At 47.3% G+C, this 10406-nt stretch overlaps 1 protein-coding gene across 1 annotated transcript; it reads left to right on the top strand.

Annotated features, from left to right (window-relative positions):
- Positions 1 to 1799: 1799 nt before the first annotated feature.
- pde6b (phosphodiesterase 6B, cGMP-specific, rod, beta) lies at positions 1800 to 9895 on the top strand. The gene is made up of 23 exons (XM_070850167.1): positions 1800 to 1958; positions 2079 to 2390; positions 3878 to 4030; positions 4996 to 5085; positions 5168 to 5308; positions 5412 to 5486; positions 5583 to 5647; positions 5796 to 5862; positions 5956 to 6003; positions 6081 to 6230; positions 6340 to 6483; positions 6659 to 6724; positions 6809 to 6961; positions 7059 to 7166; positions 7261 to 7370; positions 7786 to 7873; positions 7973 to 8073; positions 8182 to 8289; positions 8367 to 8430; positions 8535 to 8609; positions 9253 to 9336; positions 9502 to 9655; positions 9840 to 9895. Exons 1-23 carry the CDS (start codon positions 1800 to 1802, stop codon positions 9893 to 9895), a joined length of 2571 nt encoding a protein of 856 aa, XP_070706268.1.
- Positions 9896 to 10406: the final 511 nt, after the last annotated feature.

The following is a 10406-nucleotide window of genomic DNA, read 5'->3' as shown; positions in this document are numbered from 1 at the left end:
GTCAGGAGTCAGCAGCCGTACCCCGGGAACCAGACGGGCGCTGATCGGGGATGCAACGGGTCGTAACGGCACCAAGTGTAACCGGTGGTGTCTGACTCTGCGTTGTGTGTGAGACAGAGACTCGGGCGCCGATAACTTTTGAAAGCCTTATCTGCTTTATTTGCAGCTCCTGACAACAGCAACGTGTACAAAATCCTCCGGTCAGTCTTTTCAGATGCATGCCCCTCTCCCACGGAGACCAAAAACAAACTCGAGCACGAGGTAAAAATTCCGGAACCCCTTGTCTTCCGGGGTGTGTCACATTACAACCAGAACGTAGGGGTACCAACTAAAACTGTTGCACAATAGTTCCACATACCGACTCGGAGGCCAACCTGTCAGGTATTAACTAAAATGAATATGAATAAAATAAACTTAATGTAACACAGATTTTGTGTAATTAAACAATAACAAATCTATAATATATGTACACATTGCTGTATAATTGACCCTGTTACACTGGTCCTCATTGTTAAAGGAGTTTACACAACAGGTGCACACACACACACACACACACACACAGGTAATCTATTATAGTGGAAGTAGATTATCTATTTGACCTTTTGTTTAAGGTGTTTATGAGCCTTATTATAGACAGGTCCTCCCCGCTCTGAGTGAAAGGATTAATAACTTTCTTACACAACGGCTCTCTTTTCCCACTTTGTGTGTGTGTGTGTGTGTGTGTGTGTGTGTGTGTGCGTGTGTGCGTGTGTGTGTGTGTGTGTGTGTGTGTGCGTGTGTGTGTGTGTGTGTGTGTGTGTGTGTGTGTGTGTTTGACTGTTCAGTCTCATGAATGTTCAGTTCGTGTCCACTTCTTTTCCCTCAGTCCTCTCAGCATCTCACTGACCATCAGGCTCTTCACCATGATAATGAGTCACAGCTGTGGGCGCTGCAGGGAGGCTGCAGTAAAGATTGCATGCGGAGAAAGACGGAGAGTCGGGGTGCTGAGATAATCAGCTAGTGTCCTAACTAAATAGGGCTTATGCCAGAGGAGGCCTTGTTTAATAAGGACTTAAAGAGCTTGTACAGGTAGACCTGCATGTGTGAGAGAGACAAATACACAGCAGACGACACGCACACTGAAAAACAACAAGATGTAGATGAGAAATACTCTCAGACACACAGTCTGCATGTTTGATCATGAACAGGAAATGTTGTGTCATTGTTGTGTTTGTGTACATTTAGAAAGTTCTGCACAGCTAAATCCAAATGTGAATGATTAAAAGTGAAAGTGGTGTTTAACATGTGTGCTGAGGAGCGTCTCTGTGGTTCACTTGTTCCCTGAGTGCTGTCACAGACACTCTGAGCGCTCTGAGGCCGGCTGGATCATTTGGCCCACATATTCATTACTCGATGATCAGCTGACAAGTTTAGCATAGGCAGATCCCTGCTCACCTTCAGCTCTGTCTGCTGATGACAGAAGGATTGTTTGGATCCAGCCCTCTGCCTTCTCCTCAGGGCTCTCCCTCACTCAGTCTGCTCTCCCTCTAACAGGGGGATTATTTTTTACCTGCTTTTGAATGTGTCCACTTCTGTCTTCCCCCTGTGTGTGTAACGCCTGGGTAAGATTTGTTCTTCTCTGCTGAGGATACACTGGGACGCTGCCGTCTGCTGGTTTGCTTATTCTTTTTCTTTTATTTCTGCTCTGAGAAGTTGGAGGTAGTTCGTGCGGAGCAGTGCTGGGCCGACCGGGAGCTCCATCGCTGAGCTGAAGAGGGAGACGACAGGAACATTTGGCAGAAGAGGAGGAAGAAGGAACCATGGGTGTTGAAAAGGAAGATGTGGAAAAGTTCCTCCAAGGGAACCCTGCGTTTGCTAAACAGTACTTTGCCAAGAAGATGAATCCTGCCGTCCTGACGAAGGTGTCAGGAATCCCAGAGAAGCAGATCGACATCAGCCAGTTCCAGGAGCTCTGCCAGGTACATTTAACCTTTTCACTAACTCTGACCAAAGTCCAGTCCTGTGTTTCATATGAAGGTCCTAATCCTCCCTACTGAAACCAAGCTCTAAACATGTGTTGTGTTTCTCTCTTTTTCAAGTATGAAGAAAGCCAAATCATGTACGAACTGATCAAAGACATGCAGGAGAACGTCAACGTGGAAAAGGTGGTCTTCAAGATCCTGAAGAGAATCACCGCGCTCATCCACGCCGACCGCTGCAGCCTGTTCATGTACCGGCAGCGGAACGGCATCGGAGAGCTCGCCACAAGGCTCTTCAACGTCAACACAGAGGCAGAGCTGGAAGACTGCGTGGTGCCGCCGGACTCCGAGATCGTCTACCCGCTGGACCTCGGGATAATCGGCCACGTGGCCCTGACCAAGAAGACTGTTAATGTGAAAAACGTGGCAGAGGTAAGGCGGCAGGCACCCCACACTTACAGATGTGGAGCATACCTGCTCTGCTGCTCACGCTCCCACCGCCAGGAGACGCCACAGCCTCCAGTTCTCACATCCCACATACCGTGGCTTTAATGATGAAATGCTTATCTTCTTAACAAATACACCTTAACGGGCCTGTTTCTGAGCCCCAGGCCGGAGGAAGACAGGAGGAAGAGTTAGGATTTTCACTTATGGGTTAACCTGCCCTTTAAAAGGTGCATGACGCCCAGTTTTCTATCAAAAAATCAGCAGAAAAAACAGCATGTGGCTGCAGTGCAGTGCAGGATTACAGCGTTCTGGAGTAAATCTGCTCAGGGAAAATAAACTGCAGCACAGCTTTCATACTGTGGAACATTTCCCTTAAAATGATCTGGTTATGATAGACAGTTTCTGCATCAGCGTGATGAGATTCACATGACGCTGAAAGCTGCGGATGGCTTGTAGCTGAAGGGACACGCTGGCCGATGCTCTTCCCAGACGTAGGCTGGAAATGTAGCATACAACTAAATATTACACAAAATGAACTACAAGTGGACAGAATATGATTAAAGCAACCTCAGAGTCGTATTTCATGCTTTCATGCAGCTTCAGTGTGTGAGGTAGTTATCAGTGTTGGGCAGGCTTTGAGGTTTAAAGCACAGATTGAGCTCCTCCTCCTCCACTTCAGTAGTTATATTAGTTTTAGTTAACACTAGTTAACAGCCGGCTCCTGCTGAATCTGTGTTTTCATGACTAATTTCTGCCTGAAACCTGCTGGTTGTTGACAGGTGAGAGAAGAGTGAGTAGCATGTGTCTATACGTGACAAAGTGAAGGTGTAAATCTCCTTGTCAGACATAATCCTTTTATTTCCAGATCCCATCAGCCTCTGCTCTAGCTGTGGATTAGACGCCTCTGGCATTTAGCAGTCAGCAGGAATCTAAAACAGATCAAAACTAGTTTACTTTGCTCTGCACACAGGCCTTTATATGGCGGGGGGGGGCACTGATATACGTCGTGCCCATAGTAAAGAAGCACTGAGGTGAAATCACCAGCGGGAAACAGCTGGTTCATCCTGTCACTGTGGGACATTTTGCTTGACAATGCTGGCTGATTCATCCTCTGCTCACTGGTACAATAACCGTCCATATTGTGCAAACCTTAGAGGCCTAGAACCACGTCCCATAACCCCCCCCCCACACTGATTAAAATATTAACTCTAGTACCACCACAGACCTCTAATAGATCATCAGGATCCTCAGGACTCATATAAGTCACAGTTTGGACCAGTTTCCTTCTGAAATGAGTCTGTACACAGTCACTACAGTGCTGCATGTGTGCACCTGTGTTTCCACCTGTGTTTCCACCTGTGTTTCCACCTGTGCTTCCACCTGTGTTTCCACCTGTGTTTCCACCTGTGTTTCCACCTGTGTTTCCACCTGTGTTCTGAATGTACTGAGGTCTCGTATGTTCTGTCGGTCAGAACCAGCACTTCAGTTCCTTCGTCGACGAACTCACAGAATACACGACCAAGAGCGTTCTGGCGACGCCCATCCTCAACGGCAAAGACATGGTGGCCGTGATCATGGCCCTCAACAAGACCACGGGACCACATTTCACTCCCGAGGACGAAGATGTGAGACCCAGCACACACACACACACACACACACACACACACACACTGACTGTGGCTCTTTTTGGACCTTTGCTGTAAATTATTGTGATAAAAACTCGACTGTGTCACCAAACTATCACTGGGGGGGGGGGGGGGATTCCCTTGGAGCTGACTGGTGGATTACAAAGGTCTTAATGAGTCATTAATCCACAGCATGTAACCATGTCATCCCAATTAGGAATAAACTAAGCTTCCAAATGGAAACAGGCTCGATGCCATCAGGACGTCCATCCACAGTAGATTAATGACTTTATTAGAAAAATAAAGAATCATTCTGCACTGTTTGTCATCCAAAGACAGCAGCAGAGTAAAGCTGCTCCTGTAGGACTCTTTCTGCTTCAGAAGGAAATAAGCTTAAAGGATTATGAACAGACAGTTAACTTGTGTAGTTACGGCTTTTAAAAGTTCTTCCGGGATAAACTTTCACACTTTCTTCAGTTTTCATCTGTGAAAACCGTGAAAAAATGCAGATGTATTTTTTTGTATTTGGGGAAAAAAGCATGTTCAAACAAACAATATCAGCTGTTTTTAAGTCATAAAGACAGGAGACATGGTTCAGATCACACTCAGGAGGTGGATCCTGATCCAGAGAAAATGCAGTTTACTTTGAAACAGGCTGATTAATTAAGGACCATATATCAAAAACATATTTATTGATTAGCCATGAAAAGAGCCTGATCAAGTCTAGACAGAGGAATTACAAAATGGTTTGAAGTGGAGTCACAGTTCATATGAGCAGCCTGAGTGATCTGAAGCGGTGGGATGTCTCCACACACAGACCGTTAAAGGTTAAAGGTCAGATTATCACCCTCAGAGGGAAACAGCACCTGTCCTACATCCTCACCCCCCCATGTCCTCGTATGTGCTCTGACACGTCTCCTATCAGGACTTCATGCTGCTTTTCTCTCTCTCGTTTGTCCGTTTAGCTTTTTTTAAAGTATCTGAAAGTCGCCACCCTGAACTTGAAGATCTACCACCTGAGTTATCTGCACAGCTGTGAGACCCGTAAAGGACAGGTGAGGCCCGTTGACCCGCATCCCTGTTTGTCGTCCCTGTGTGATGTAAAGACGTGTGTGAGCTGACTGCTGTGTTTCCCAGCTGCTGCTGTGGTCCGCCAACAAGGTGTTTGAAGAGCTGACAGACATCGAGCGCCAGTTTCACAAAGCCTTGTACACAGTCCGAGCCTACCTCAACTGTGACCGCTACTCCGTCGGGTTACTAGACATGACAAAGGAGAAGGTAGCGTGTCCTTCTGTCTCTTGGCCTGTAACACCTGTGTCCATGCATCCATAACCAGGAGGCGCTGACTTCCCCTCTGGTGTTTCTGTCTTCCTTCTTCCAGGAGTTCTTTGACATCTGGCCCGTGCTGATGGGAGAGCAGGCGCCTTACTCCGGCCCCGTCACTCCTGATGGCAGGGTACGTCCTCTTCTTCATTCATCTGACATGACTAGCAGCATATGAACGCCCCTCACTGGTTTTAAATCTACTCTCTGGGATTCCTTTTTCCTGCAGGAGATTATCTTCTACAAAGTGATTGACTATATATTACATGGAAAAGAGGACATCAAAGTCATACCGTGAGTAGATGGCTCTCATCTGACCTGAACCAAACAGATAATCCGACTCAGTTATTTCCTGTAACTGACACGAGCAGCAGTATTTGTCTGAAGTTTGATGTTTGCATGCTCCTGCCCTGACGTGTGTGCTTCCCTGTCTGACATACAGAGGCCCCACTCCGGACCACTGGGCCCTGAGCAGCGGCCTGCCGACTTATGTTGCAGAGAGCGGTTTTGTGAGTTTCTCCTCATGTCGTTCCTTCAGTCTGCACCAGATTCACGGGTGTGCACGTGTGCCCCCTTTAACCTGTTCTGTTTTTGCTCCTCAGATCTGCAACATCATGAATGCAGCTGCTGATGAGACGTTTGCGTTCCAGGTGAGACCCTGAGCTGAGAGCAGCTTCACGGTTCATGATGCTCACTGATGTTCATACGGTGTCGTGTGTTGTTGCAGACTGAGCCGCTCGACAGCAGCGGGTGGACCATAAAAAACGTCCTCTCGCTGCCAATCGTCAACAAGAAAGAGGAGATCGTCGGCGTGGCCACGTTCTACAACAGAAAAGACGGGAAGCCTTTTGATGATCAGGACGAGCAGCTCATGGAGGTACGTCCAGCTGCCCCTCTGCACGCAGTCACACCATTAAATGCTTTTGTGGAGAAGCTCTGGTGCAGAGAGTAGTTCTCCTGCTGAACACACTCATGGTGTCTCTCAGGCTCTGACCCAGTTCCTGGGATGGTCTGTCCTCAACCCGGACACCTACGACAAGATGAACAAGCTGGAGAACAAGAAGGAAATCGCTCAGGACATGGTGCTGTACCACGTCAAGTGTCGGGACGACGAGATTCAGAACGTCCTGGTCAGCACCTCATCCTTTTCAGTATTCATAAAGATTGGGAGTTTCATCAGAAGTGTTTGCTAGTGTTATTCATCACATCCCGCTTGGTAGGAGGTGTAACTCCTTCTGCTCCTGTGCTGCTGGCTGTTTGCTCAGCTCATACTGAAAACCTCCATGCTTTTCTCATGTGTGGCAGAACACCAGAGAGCTGTTCGGCTGTGAGCCCGCAGAGTGTGAAGAGGAGGAGCTCCTTGACATCCTGGTAACTTCTATATATATTTACAGTTTTCCTTTTATTCCCGTGCTGTGTTCTTTGTTTGATCCGCTTCTGTTCTTTCCCTCTTAGAAAAAACAACAACTACCTCAATTGATCAAGAAGTTTGAGATCTACGAGTTCCGCTTTTCAGATTTTAACTGCACAGAGATGGACCTGGTGAAGTGCGGGATCCAGATGTACTATGAGGTCGGGGTGGTCAAGAAGTTCCAGGTCCCTCAAGAGGTGATCCAGACACACACACACACACACATGCAGATTAACATCCATCATGGTGAAGCAGCACGAAGGCCTCTGTGCTCATTCAGCTGTCTGTTCTCAGGTGCTGGTTCGGTTCATGTACTCTGTCAGTAAAGGCTACAGAAAAATCACCTACCACAACTGGCGTCACGGCTTCAACGTGGGACAGACCATGTTCACCCTCTTAACGGTGCTGCTCCTTCACCCACCCTATTTACATCAGGAGCTAATTACAGTAGCTATTCCTTTGCAATACCTTATTTTATTTAATTTTGTGTGCTCAGACGGGAATGCTGAAGCGGTACTACACTGACTTGGAGGTAATGGCCATGATAACTGCAGGCTTCCTCCATGATATCGACCACAGAGGGACCAACAACTTGTACCAAGTCAAGTAAGTCAGAAAAAATAACCCAATGTACATTTTGCAAAGTTGTCCTGAGGGCCAGAGGAGATGTACACCGACCACAGAGCTGTGTATCAGACTGCTCCTGAATAACCACTGCAGGACGTACGAGCTACAGCCTTATTGTCATTAGACAACACAGGACAGCAAATTATATTTACAAGATGTGAGTGTACGTGCAAGTTACAGTGCGAAGACTTATGGTACGATATAAAACAGTCCCTTCACAGTTTAAGTTAAGCTTCCATTCATTTTAATGTGACAGTCAGCTTCCAAAGGCTCGAGTCTTTTCCGTGATGAGACATTTTTCAACATCACGGCTGGTTTCATCATATGATAGTCACATACTATGTCAATGTTAAGATCATGTTTAATTCTGAGTAAACCACATGTACTCCAACAGATCTGGAAACCCTCTGGCCAAGCTGCACGGCTCCTCCATCTTGGAGCGCCACCATCTAGAGTTTGGAAAGTTCCTCTTGGCTGATGATGTGAGAACTAAGAGCTGAAGTGGAGAACAATCTGTACATTTGCACTGAAATCTGTTGCTTGTCACTGTGACTGATGGCCACCTCTCCTCTCTCCTGCAGTCCCTGAACATCTACCAGAACCTGCACAAGCGGCAGGTCGAACATGTGATTCACCTCATGGACATCGCCATCATCGCCACCGACCTGGCTCTTTACTTCAAGTCAGCACGTCTCTCGTTGTCTCCCTCTCCTTGTTTAAAGCTGCTCTTTCTTCTTCTGTCTGCACTGTGAAATGAGGTCCAACGGTCCCTCTCCTCGTCTCTTGACAGGAAAAGAACCATGTTCCAGAAGATCGTGGACCTCTCACACACATACGAGGAAGAAAAGAAGTGGGTCGACTTCATGTCTCTAGAAACGACCAGGAAAGAAATCGTCATGTGAGTAACCAGCGAGCACGTCCTCTGTCCTTCGCTCCTGTGCTCTGTTCTGATTCTCTAAATCCTTTCTGTCTCAGGGCCATGATGATGACCGCATGTGACTTGTCAGCTATCACCAAGCCTTGGGAGGTTCAGAGCAAGGTGAGAAACTGAGTGTCTCAACAGGTGTTTGTGACCTGTTCCCCTACAGATAACTAAAAGTGTGTGTGTGTGTGTGTGTGTGTGTGTGTGTGTGTGTGTGTCAGGTTGCCTTGTCCGTAGCAGCAGAGTTTTGGGAGCAGGGCGACCTGGAGAGGACCGTCCTGGAGCAGCAGCCTATTGTGAGTGTACAAAGTGTTGGAGTGCATCTGTGTGTGTGTTACTGTCAGTGAATAGTGAATAAGTGTGTTGGTCATCCGTAGTGTGGGTTATTTTCATTATTGATTATTTCCTCCATTAATCACTTGGTGCTTGAGAACGATGAAAACTATCCATCACAGTGCTGACCTCCATCTGACCAGCAGAAATGATATAAAACACACAAGAGCTGCAAACGGAATGAAAACGTAGTTATTAAAGTAGTGGCTGACAAAGTTTCTTTAATATTGTGTGAAATTTAAGGCACGTTAGGTGTTCAGGCCGCCTGGTGGCATTTCAGATGTTGTGCTCATTCCCCCCAACGAGATGGAGGCGAGGCGGCTGGAGACATGTGGTGGGAGGAAGATGGAGCGCTGGAAGGGAAGCTGTGTGGCGTGTTTTAATTTCTATGGGCTCCTTTAAACAATAAGGTTAAAAACACAAACTCAAAGAGGAAACAGGCGTCCAGCCACAGAGACATGATTGTGCAGGTCATTTTCACATCAGTGCAACAAATAAAACCGAAGATGGCGCGTGCCGTCCTCTGTGCTCACTGGCCGGAGGGCTGCTCCGGGGTGTCCGGGGTGTTAATGTGACGCCTCAAACTCTCTCTGTTCTTCTCTCCAGCCCATGATGGACAGGAACAAGTCAGCCGAGCTCCCAAAGCTTCAGTGTGGTTTCATTGACTTTGTCTGCACGTTTGTCTACAAGGTAAAAGATGAGTGATAAAGAGTACGTGATTGTTTTCAGTTGACCTAAATCTTGTATTTAGTCCACATTTGGAGGTTTCTGCTCTGTTTCTGTGGGAGGTCTGACGACATGAGACCCACAGGAGCCTCACCCACGCTGCTCTAATCATTTGTCCTTCCTTCACAGGAGTTTTCTCGCTTCCACCCACAAATCACACCCATGCTGGACGGCATCCTCAACAACAGGAAGGAGTGGAACGCTAAAAAAGAGGAGTACGAGGCTACACTCAAAGTCCTGGAGGAAGAGAAGGCTGCTAAAGATGCAACGGCAGCCACTAAAGGTTTGGAATAATCACACAGCTATGACCCTTAGAGCTGCTGCAGTGAGGGGTGACCAGTCCTACGAGCTTTGTTTGAAGCATTTCAGACTGGGTTACTGTTAAGTTTGAACACAAAAACTATTTAGCCTCAGAACTAAACGTTGCTGATACACAGACACACTGACTCTGTGTGCTTGTCCACCAGCTCCTTCAAACAACACCGGAGGAGGAGGAGGCTCCAAGACCTGCTCGGTGTGCTAAAGGGTCAAAAGGCCGTGCACACGACGGCCGTGCACACGGACGGCTCACCGCAGACTGACCTGAGCTCCGCAGCCAGTCGGCCAGTCTCATCACCAAAGAAAAAAAAAGTCAGGAAGACGGATCCGAGAGTGAATGCACAGCGCCACAGTAGTTCTCCAGAGAAACTGGAGGAGAGAATCCTCACCAGGAAGAGTCCAGGTGACCTCTGAACCTCAGGTTTCCACTCCTCCTCTTTCAGTATCACTTTTCCTCATCTGCTGAGGATTAATGTTAGTTCACATGGAAAGATGCTGTGTGTGTGTGTGTGTGTGTGTGTGTGTGTGTGTGTCTGTGAGTGTGTGTGTGAGTTTTATACATCTTTTCATGGTTTCTTTAAAGTAGTTATGACACACAGCAGCAATTAGGCGACTTCACTATTCCAGTGGTTGTTTGCAGCAGAGCCCCGCTCGCTGTAGATGGGATTTCATGTTTGGAGCTCTGCTTTCAAATACTCAAATACATGTATTGTACA

This window comes from Pempheris klunzingeri, chromosome 19 (genome assembly GCF_042242105.1).
Source record: "Pempheris klunzingeri isolate RE-2024b chromosome 19, fPemKlu1.hap1, whole genome shotgun sequence".
In the NCBI taxonomy this organism is placed as follows: Eukaryota; Metazoa; Chordata; class Actinopteri; order Acropomatiformes; family Pempheridae; genus Pempheris; species Pempheris klunzingeri.
The sequence above is the reverse complement of the archived record's forward strand: the minus strand, read 5'-3'. Positions and strand labels throughout refer to the sequence as shown.

Bases quoted from the DNA above. Each gene is read 5' to 3' on its own strand.
- pde6b (XM_070850167.1), top strand. From the start codon at position 1,800: ATGGGTGTTGAAAAGGAAGATGTGGAAAAGTTCCTCCAAGGGAACCCT. The intron at 1,959-2,078 runs GTACATTTAACC...CTCTTTTTCAAG, and splicing joins AGTTCCAGGAGCTCTGCCAG to TATGAAGAAAGCCAAATCAT. The intron at 2,391-3,877 runs GTAAGGCGGCAG...TCTGTCGGTCAG, and splicing joins ATGTGAAAAACGTGGCAGAG to AACCAGCACTTCAGTTCCTT.